At 41.7% G+C, this 10693-nt stretch overlaps 1 protein-coding gene across 1 annotated transcript in view; it reads left to right on the forward strand.

Moving 5' to 3' along the window:
- Window positions 1-225: 225 nt before the first annotated feature.
- LOC104471800 (histone-lysine N-methyltransferase, H3 lysine-79 specific-like) overlaps window positions 226-10693 on the forward strand; it is a gene marked incomplete at its 3' end in the record, with an annotated part of 33961 nt that continues 23493 nt past the window's right edge. The window contains exons 1-6 of the mRNA XM_010087282.1: window positions 226-241; window positions 1259-1269; window positions 1813-1856; window positions 4298-4372; window positions 6637-6700; window positions 8259-8487. Coding sequence (XP_010085584.1) covers window positions 226-241; window positions 1259-1269; window positions 1813-1856; window positions 4298-4372; window positions 6637-6700; window positions 8259-8487 — 439 coding nt within the window. The remainder of the gene's footprint in view (window positions 242-1258; window positions 1270-1812; window positions 1857-4297; window positions 4373-6636; window positions 6701-8258; window positions 8488-10693) is intronic.

Below are 10693 nucleotides of genomic sequence, written 5' to 3' on the forward strand. Positions count from 1 at the left end.
TTTAGTTCAATCACTTCCCTGTTTTCTAGGCCAAGGTTTATCAAGAGAATGGCTTACCTGCCATTTCTGAGCTGAAATTGGGTGACTGTTTGGTGCTGTTGGTTTCTGTTGGGTTTGGGCTGTCCCAGTCCAGACCCTGAGCGAACGCCATAGACGAGAGGAAGCACAACCCCAGATGTGTTCTCCTGGGCTTGCGGTGTTCGGGGTGCTTGTTGGCATGTGGCTATGGGGGACGAGCAAGGTAACGCTCAGCTTCTAGGCAGCTGGGTGTTCAGTCCCAAATGTCCTGACTACTTTTATGTTGGCAGTTTCTTCTTTTTTGGTATTGTAACCGGCATGTTTTGTTTTTCTTTGCTTAGTCTCTCGTGTGACTCCTAGATAGGGGTAGACTTCTTGCATTCTGAAAATAAAAGCTTTTCCTAGTAAAATAGGAAGTGTTCCTTTACCATACAGACTTCAGAAATGTTTAACTTTCTCCCTGTCCCTCTCAGTCGTGAGATTTTTATCCAGGTGTCTAAAGGGCCATGTGAAGGTTTCTTGGAATGAGAACTTCTACAAGACTGGCTGATCCCAAGTATATAAGCTGGTTATACAAGGGGAAATCTGTGTCCTCATGCAAATATGAAAGCTGTGATACTGATGGAAAAAAGCTTCTATTTGGCTTACATCATGTCCTTCCATGTCTTGAAGAAATAGAAATAACCCTAGCCATTGCCTGTCATCTGCCCAGTAGTGTTTCTCTTCCTCCACTCCCTCCTTCCCCTGCCCTGTGTCCTCTGCTTTCTGTGGCCTGTCCCTGCCCTTTGCTGTAGAATTTCCCACTGGTAACTCCGCAGAAATGACATTTCTGCAGCAGAAGACAAGGGAAATTGTTTGAGAGATAGCGAGTCTTTACACTTGAAGGTCCTTAGATAACTGCACTCCTAATTAAAAGGTCAAAGCCACTTTAAGAAACAGATGTCTACGTGTAACCTCAGCTTTGTGCAGATGGACTCTGGGAACTAAGGCTTCACGAGATGGATCTGACAATATATATAGGAACTCCTGTAGCTTCCCTAAAATAGAATTTTTTGAGCGTGGTGCATATACATGCAGCTCCGAGGGCTTTATTGGCATAAATATGGAATGGCTTGTGCTGCTTTTGCTCCCAAGTAAACTCCCAAATTAAAGTCAACAAACATTTGTGCCTCACACTGGAGTGTATACTTGTAATGCACAAGTTTTAATGTGTTCTGTGCATGTGTGTTTTGTTTTTCAGTTCATGAAAAGGTCTGTGTATTCAGGCCTCCTTTTTTTTTGTGTGTGTGTGTTCTGCAAGGTTGTTTTTTTTTTTTCTACACTGATATCCACTCCTACTGTTTATTTGCTGCTTTATTTTAGAAAGCCATTCACTGTGCTAGAATCTTACTGCCCATATGGAGACGTGAGCACGGACCAGATGCTAGGTCGATGAAATCAGCTGTTCATTGTGGAACGTGCAGTCAAGTACCTACTGCATACCAATAATCCTCAAGGGTATCAGCTACACAATTCCTGATCTCAGGAAATGACAAAGAAATAAGCAGAATGACAGTTCCTTTATGTAAATCTTCTGCTAGTCCATAGAAACCTGAAAAATGAATTTCCTTAACCCTTGTTTTTTCTTAGAGCGTTCATTTTGATGGGTTTAACAGCCTAGGTGGCAGTCAAAGACTCCTTTCCTGTTACGGTTGCTATCTATATTCTTAAAAAGAGAGTGATTCCTGTAGTCTTCTGAAGAACAGCACACCTGATGTCTCTCTGAAAACATCTCTTCTTTTCTTTTTATTTCAGGACAAACACCATGATGCTGCTCACGAAATTATTGAGACAATTCGGTAAGTGTTCATGCAGACACAGTTAGAATCCCGTGTCTTTCTGCGTATCACTGGATGGATGCCTTGAGACAACATCTAAAGGAGGGCAGCAGTTTTAAATATAATTTAGCAGCTCTAAATTATTTTCTAAGCTGAGTGGATATTGTTGCAATACAGATCTCCCTGTCAAACAGACTTTGTGTCACCTTGTCACGTTCTGTTCTCTTTTGAACAGAATTAAAAATTATTAGGGATGTTCAACTTCTGGGGCTTATGGCAGTCTGTATTCCATCTGTAGAAAAGCAACGTTAAGAAAACATCATTGGCATGATGTGTTAAGTTCTGGTCTTGCATATCCTCTTCCCCACCCTCTCCTTTTCCCCTTGCTGCAGCATTGTCAGCATTTGTATTATTTGGGAATAATCGCATTCTTCTTAATTCTGCTGGTAGAGTTGGACCGCTGCGGGGAGAAGGGGAGCACAAAGGTGAAAGGCAAATATGAAGAGTAGGAAGTCTGAGCATTTCCCAACACAGGCAGTGGGTATGTCATGGCTTGCTGTTATTTCAGCAGGATTAGGAGGTGACTTCCTGCAGAACAACTTTTATTAAACACTAATGCAAACTCCCCAGACACCTGAGGGTTGTTAACGTGTTATCCACGGTAGACTGTTCTCCTTAACTGTTTTAGATCCTTACTGTACGGGCTCCCCTTGGCTGAGGGCTGTAACTGCAGCAGGTTTGAATGGCTGGATGGTGCAAATACAAGTGAGGTACAGAGAACGATGTTTTGTCTGCATAGCCCCCTGAACTTGAAATTTGGTCAGTCACACGGGCTAGGAAAAGAGAGTGAGCCTTCTTTGCTCCCAGCTAAGTGCTTGCGTGGTAGTGCTGAGAATATCGATGATATACATGAAATCATGGTGTTTTCCCATGGTCTGTGGTGGGAGAGAAAGTGCTATGGGGCTAGAGCTGAGAATTTTTCTTCCAGAGAAATTTATTTTTCTAACTACAAAACCTTGACATCAGATGTGCTGCCACTGCTACTTCCAGTTCCCTTGTGCTGACGTTGATAAGATTCTGTGCCTTGGGAGCTCATGGCGTCATTTGTCAGCGTGATTACTGAGAAGACCCTTTCCAAAGGGATTTAAATGGACGTGGTGCTGAAAGCGATTGTTGGAGTCATCGGTGTTCATGCTTTCTGTGCTCCCCCAGCTGAAGGCAAGGGGACAACTGTGTTAGAGAGCAGTTGGGGCAAAGCGATGTTTCACAACTGTGTTCTAAGCATGACTGCGCTGTGTTAGAAGGCTTTCATGCTGCCTTTTCCTGCTTTGTGCAAAGTAGCCGCAATGTCCTTGTGAAAGTTGTGGGTAGAAGAATGCAGAGAAGTATTTGTCTCTTCAAGCTGGTAGTGAACAGCTGCTGACTGCCCATTGCCCTAATCTAAGAGAAAAAGAATTTGCAGAGATCAGAGTCCTGACATTTTTAGGGCGATGGGAGATACTAGTCAGAAGAGAGTCAGCCCTAGATGCAGAGGTTCTGTTTTTCACTTGTCATATATTTATTTGATAAGGGTGAATCAGCCAGAAGGAACCAGAACTGTTGGGTCTCCAGTATTTTTTTTTGCTGCTATTTTAAAAAGTGAGGCATGTATCAAGGCATATGAAGAAAAAACTCTGCCATTCCTATTGGAATTCATCCTATGAGATGCTCTGAGGTTTTTTGATGATGATAGTGCTTGCCCATTTTGATGCTTTTGGAGGAAAGTGTGTGCAAAGCTTATGTGGCTTTTAAGTTGTCTTTGAAAGGAATTAATCTCCCTCTATTCCAAGGGCAAAGATCTCCTCTGTCAGATGCACTGCGAGTGGGTGTGCGCTTTCCATTTCGAATGGCAACAACATACGGGGCTGTGTTAACTCAACATGGAAGAGGGATCTTTTATCAAAATAACTTTTGAAAATCTGTTTTGGGTTGGGTCATGTAAGGTGTAAGAGCAGTTCAGAGCACTACACAGAGGGGAATATCCTTGCAGTGTTTTGGGGTGCTGTAGGAAATGTCTTCTCCATGTTCAGCTTTGTCAAAGCTTGTTACAGTATCAGAATTCTTTTGAAATATTGCACTTGTGCATTACATTCTAGGTCAGATTAGCATCAGCCATGGCTTTGAGTATTTTTAGGTGCGTCAAATACATTTATCACCTTGTTTTGAAGTTGTGCCATTTCAAGAGCTTTATACTACTGCCAATGTCTACGAGCATCTTACTGTTTATTCAATAAAACACAAACTGTTGCAGCTTTCTGGTTAGCATTTTGTGATGTCTGCCTTATTCCTAATGATACTGGGATCTTTCAGGTCTGCTGCAGTATTCTGTCGTAACATACAGCAATGCCACTCTAAACTGAGCCACACTCCCTATTATACTTAATTGGAGATGGTTTTATTCGTTATTTCTTCTTGCATTCCAGGTGGGTCTGTGAAGAAATCCCAGATCTCAAGCTTGCTATGGAAAACTATGTTTTAATTGACTATGATACTAAAAGGTGAGAGGAATACTTTTTTCCCACCAGGAGGACAGGCCAGCACGGTTTATAGTGAATCAGTTTGTAACTGGTTATTCTTAGACACTGTGAACTGAAGTTTTCTTTTAGAACTGGCAGAGTTATTTTGGTAGGAAATGTGTAACAGCAATATTGGCAAAGGCTGTTGGATTAAGGACATAATTGGAAACTCCACACAGTAGAAAGTTGAGCTCTGGTGTACGTTGGAATTACTCACTCCGAAACAATGATTGGTATCTGCGCTGTTGGACTGTGTCCAGTGTTAGGAATCTGAATGGCACTGAGATTTCTACTTTTGTAGTAACCAAGAATTCCTGTTTAGAAAGCGGTAGGCCAGAGCTGTCTGTCAGCGCCGTGTCCTCCGCCTGCTGTGACTGCGGGACGTTAACCTTCCCCAGCCCTCCTCTGGTTAGGATTCAGTGCAAGCAGGATGCTGGTTGAGTGGGGGGCTAAATTCAAAGGCAAATTATTCATACTGCTCTTCTGGGCAGTGAGAAGTAATTTTAAGATGCTTGTAGTTTCATGTGAATACCTGTTCCACAAACAGCTTAAAATGAGTGTATAGTATGTGGCATTAGCCTTGAGGCTGGGAGAGGCAGATTCTGACCTGCAGAGAGGTCTGAGGTTCTGTGTATTGCCTGGGCTGTACTGAGACTGGGAAAAGATATGACCCTCAAGCTACAGTTTTCAAAACCTTCTTCATTACTTTCATGGGAAAGACTGAATTTGTTCAAGTCCACCACATGACTAAACTTTTAGAATGAGGTTTACAGATGAAACTGCATTGCTCCGATTAATCCCTGGCTGTTGTCCTGAGCACCAGGTACTTGTATCATTATCTGCTTAAGGTATTGCTTCCTCCTCTTAATTTAAAATTGATTCATTGCAAGATTTGTTAGTCCCTCTCTTCCTCCTGAAAAATTCAAAAGGAGAGATCAGGGTCCAGCATCCTTTGTCATCAAATCCATTAATTTGTATTTCTGGATTACTCACAGCAACTGCAATGCTCTAACTTATGTAGTTAGGTGTATGTATGGATGTAGATGGATGAGGATGTATGCATCCTCACTGGGTGTTAGCATCAGTGTGTTTATGTAGTTCTGGCATCCTCACTGGGTGTTAGCATCAGTGTGGTCAGCAGCAATACTAAATAAAAAGAGATACCCAAAAGGCACACGTCACTTACCTTTCTGCAGCTTTTCAAGGAAGTCATAAGCCTGTAATTTTGGTAATGGTTTTAGTCTTTTTACTTCCTTTGAAAAAAAATTGTCGGAAAAATAACTTGTGTCAGATAGACTGACACATGGATGTAGATGAAAAGCAGTGGATTGTAGAAACGCATGCGCTGTGCAGACAAAAACCTGCTTCAGCCTCTTGCTTTGTCTTAACATGGGATTAAACATGGGCAGCTGAAAGCCTGAAGTGGAAGTTAGCGGCGCTCCTCAGAGAGGTGTCCCAGCCAGCGCCGTGGTAACGAGGATCACAAGAGACTGAAGAGCTGCTTCCTTCTGATGTCCCCTGGTCCCCCTGCTCCCCTCCTGATTTGGGGATGGCTGTGATTTCATGATCTTGCTCCTGCAACTCCCTGGGTTGTTGTTTTTTTTTGCTCTTGCTTTGTGGGTCTGATTATGTAACAGATGATGTTCCTGGTAATATCTTTTCTTCCCTGTCCTGAGATGAATTTATTTAATCCTCTCAGCTTCTGTCATGAAGGCATCTGCCTGAAATGACTGTAATCCCAGCCAACCCATGAAGCAGTCGGGATGCTTTTCTGATGGGTGACATTGCAGATTGTGTCCTGAGTCTTGTCTGCATGTTCAGTCACAGAGTTAATTTCTAGAAAAATATCTACTTGTCTCAGGACTGATTATCATGGAGGGGTGATGGAATAAAGAAGAAAACTTTACAGATGTCTTAAATTTATGAGCAGTTGAGGATATGGGAGTGATGGACTACGAGCCTACAAAACTTTGTGATCAGTTGTACTTTGAGTTCAGTCCTTTTTCCATTAATTAAAGAAACTAGTATTATTTGTCATGTATTCCTGGTTTACTGGGGAATTTTTTAAAAGGAAACAGTCTACAGAGTCCTAGATGTATGTAATTGCATGTACTGCAAGAAAGAGACCTGAAATAGCCACCTACTTAAGAGTACATATGATGCCAAAAAAGCACAAGGTTGTACCTTCAGACCTGCCTTTTCCAGCTGTTTTTAACTGACCCTGTGCGTTCTTTCCCCCCGTGTAGCTTTGAAAGCATGCAGAGGCTTTGTGACAAGTACAACCGAGCCATTGATAGCATTCATCAGTTGGTACGTATTGACCTTTGTTACACGCCGTCGTGTTTATCTAGCTGGTTTCAATTCAGGTATCGTGAATAATATCCAGAAAGAGGCGGCTGGCTTAGCGCTGGGTTACACGTTAGGCTAGTTGCATCACCAGTGTTCAGCACTTCCATTCTTTTGGGGAGTTCATGAATCTGATATTAAACCTTGATCACACCTGGGCAGTCACGCAGTTAGTACTGGAGGGACATTCTTATAAGAGAAAAGAAAAAATATTTTTTCCCCCAAACTGCAGATTTGTAAGCTGTTATTCTTCAGCGTGCACTGCGGGCACCGCTGTTCCGGCACTCTGAAAGAGCTGGGTTACCTTAGGGGGAAGAAAAGGTTTCTCTGCATTTAGCAAGTAGTTGTTTCACGGGGATTTATCCTCTAGATTTACTTGTGCATGGGGAAATCTGTGGCTTATGGGTACTTAAATAATCCATATGAACTCTCCTGTGTGTTGTGGAAGTGATCCGTGGCTTAGGAATTTCCTTGCTTGCCACTCAGTTCAGCCGCCCTGTTCTGGGGATCACTCTGATGGCAAAATGGGAATGTCATCTCTCTTCAGACCAATTTAGCAGGCTTTTTGCTTTTCTTACCCTTGTAAAAGGTTGAATTGGAGGAAGCAAAACATGAACAACGAATGAATGTTCCTGTTCTGTTGAATTTTGAAGGTATAGGTGGATTTTTTTCTCTGCTGCGCCTGTGGGAGTTATTTGAAATGTGCAGTATTATGACACCAAGACTTTTTTCCCAGGTTTTCCTTTACCTTGTGGGCCTGCAGCTCCCTAAAACTTGTGCTTGTTTGGATTCAGGCATCTTCATTTGTGTGTTGGTTGGGTAAAAATATGAAGCTATTCAGCGTCTGCAGTTGCTCTCTGAAATGGCAAACCTGGTTGGTTTGATTTTCTTCTTGCTCTCTGGATCTCAAACAGAGGGATGTTGAGGAGGGATCCTGGAGTTTTCCTGTTTTTTGTTTGTTTTTCTTTTATCAAGGGGAGAGGTAAACCTTTTTAAAACGTAACAACTTTTATGTTTAGGACAGGGGTTTTTTTTCCGGGAGAAGAAAGGAAGCTTGATTTCTTCTCTTTCCTGCCACTCCCTGTTTGAGTACATATGATCCCTCCCATCCCACAGATCCTGAAAGAAAATGAAACTGCTCTTGTGTTGACAGTACAGTTCAGTAGTGATCAGTAATTAAAAAATGAGTTCTACACCTACTCCAGATGTATTCAGTGCTAAGCTTTACATTGCCTATTGATTTTTACATCTCTTTAATTTCCCCTTTGCCACTTATTTCTGGCAGGCATATTTGAAATTGCTTATTAGATGAGGTGAGATGAAGCATAGAGCAATCAGTGTTGCATAATTTATTTGGTATCGTTGGGTGTTTTTGTCTTTACAGAGCACCTGCCAACCTGCTTGTGAGAGAGGGGGTGGGAGGGAATGTCTCTCGTTTCTACGTTGTGCCACTGCAGACTTGTTCTGGTGGTGTTTACTTGTCCTCACCTTGGGTTCATATCTTCTTGCTCTTTACCTTTAGTGGAAGGGAACCACCCAACCGATGAAACTGAACACTCGTCCCTCCAACGGGCTCCTCCGGCACATCCTGCAGCAAGTGTATAACCACTCGGTGACTGATCCAGAGAAACTCAACAACTATGAGCCCTTTTCCCCAGAGGTTTACGGAGAAACTTCCTTTGACTTAGTGGCCCAAATGATAGATGAAATTAAAATGACAGAGGATGATTTGTTTGTTGATTTGGGCAGTGGTAAGTCCTCAATAATTTCAGTGGGTTTTCTTTTCCTGTTTTTGCTTGCTATTTTTTCCTTTGTTTAAAAAAAAACCAAAACAATCCAACTTAAATTCGTATTTGGAAGGTAAACCAGGACTAAGGATTGTGTTGTAGGATAAGCACTTTCTCTAGATAATCCCAAATGATGCTTCTGCTTTTTATGACAAGATTAAATAGACCAAACAGACATCCCAGACATTGTTCCCTGTGCTGTTAGTGAAATATCAGCCTACAGATGCAATAAACCCTTGTTACAGAAAACTCCTGGTTTCTGTTGCTATTGGTGGATACACTTAGAAAGAAGAAACAATATTAACAACCATGCTTGAAAGATAACAATAACAGTTGCATTTCTAAGGGTTCATCTGTTTTCAGTGGATTATGTCCTTCATCTCTGAAAATGTGATTTATTGTCCCTTCCCATGCCAGCATGAAACACTTGGTATGGAATCTGAAAATTATACAGTTTTTTTTTTTCCTTTGACACACTTTTCAGTGTGTCAAAAAAGATTTTGTAGTTAGCTTTAGGAGCTGCCTTGTGAGACCCCACAAAATCTAGCTTATAACCTACAACTGCGTCTTGTGAACACGTTAGAGTTTTAAAAAGAAATAGATGTTTCTAGCTGATAAAGAAACCAGATATGACTCAAACACATGTGGAACAGATATACTGGGTAAGAAGATGATGTTCTTCTTTTTGTTCCTGGAATCTGGTTCAGAGCAGGAAAGGAGTACTAAAAATTTCCCCTTTTACTGGATGGACTGTAAAGTTTTAAATGAAATATGTTTTGGTTTTGTTACTGGTATGATACAGGACTTCTGGGGAAAAATATTTTAAATACATTCAGTTGTTAAAAGCCAAATGTATTTTAAATTTAAATACAGCAGGACTGCTGTTCTGTCCCAAAATTTAATACATCTCCAGTCAGGTATCTTCAGTTAATTTTTTTTTCATGATTTTTTTTTTTTTTTTACCCTCCGCCTCCTTCCTCAGTGGGACTTATGTCTGAAATTTCCGTGACTTGTGTTCAGATGAGACATTTAGAAAGGCATCAGATCTGACAAGCTATTTTCCATCTGGAAGAAAAAAAAAGCCATAGATGCTCACAATTGTTTGTTCAGGAAGGTTAAAAAAGATCATATCTGAAGTCCTGTAGTGCTACTGATTATGTAACAAGCTCAAATGTTAGCTGCTTTTACCTGCTATCGTCAGAAATAAAATCAGGTATTTATTGCTAACCTCCCCATTTTAATCTCGGACCCACAATATAAAAATTCATAGTCTAAAAAGCCTGTGTGAAAGGAATTGTTTAATTTCAGAAGCTTTTGGCTTTTAGTGATTGGAGCACTGAAACAATTAAAACCAGAACATAGTCGTTGAGTTTGTACTGAAGGAGTGAACTCTTTGTAAATTGTGATCAGTGCAGCACTGAGTGCAGTGTAAATGAAAACACTGTCACAGCATATTATTTCTATCAGTAAATTGAACGCCGTTCCAATAACTCCCCGCGTGCAGCAGTGGCTGAACAGCAGGGCTCAACCCGCCAGGATGCTGTGGCTGCTGGTGTTAGTTTTGTGTGCGCTGCCAGGAATATGCGGCTCGTTGCAGGAGGAGTTTATGGAGGTATGCATCATCGTTAGGCAAACTGAAATGACAAGACAGTTAAGGTCTTGCAGAAAGAAAAGCCAAAGAAAGACAAGATTAACCACTTCTTATGCCGTATCATGGGATAGCTGATGATGCAGCGTGTTGTTGATCGTCCCCTTAGTTTTTGTCCTCCTCGCTCTTCATAAATAAGAAACAAAAAAACTCAGATCTTTGATAGTCCACGTTCTCCCTGCCCTGCAGAAATTTCTCTATCCACATTTGCATGCGTATAAAATATGCACGTGTATGCAAAACGGGAATTGGCAAAAAACCCCAAAACCAACCAAAAAAAACCCAACAACAAAACCCCCTGTCAGCACTCCAGTTCTCATTGTGCCAGCCAGCAGTACAGTGGCGATGGTTTAAATGCAGGATCCTCCCCTTCAATTACCAGTGCCGCTTCCCGCCGGCAGCCAGTGGGATGGAAAACAGCAATATGCTTTCTGCGCAAATGGCTTATCCTCTCGGATTCACTCTTGTTTCCCATGTGGTCATCTGCAGAACGATGAAGTGCGCTGGTGAGACAAGACCGTG

This window comes from Pterocles gutturalis, unplaced genomic scaffold (assembly GCF_000699245.1).
Source record: "Pterocles gutturalis isolate BGI_N339 unplaced genomic scaffold, ASM69924v1 scaffold3606, whole genome shotgun sequence".
In the NCBI taxonomy this organism is placed as follows: Eukaryota; Metazoa; Chordata; class Aves; order Pterocliformes; family Pteroclidae; genus Pterocles; species Pterocles gutturalis.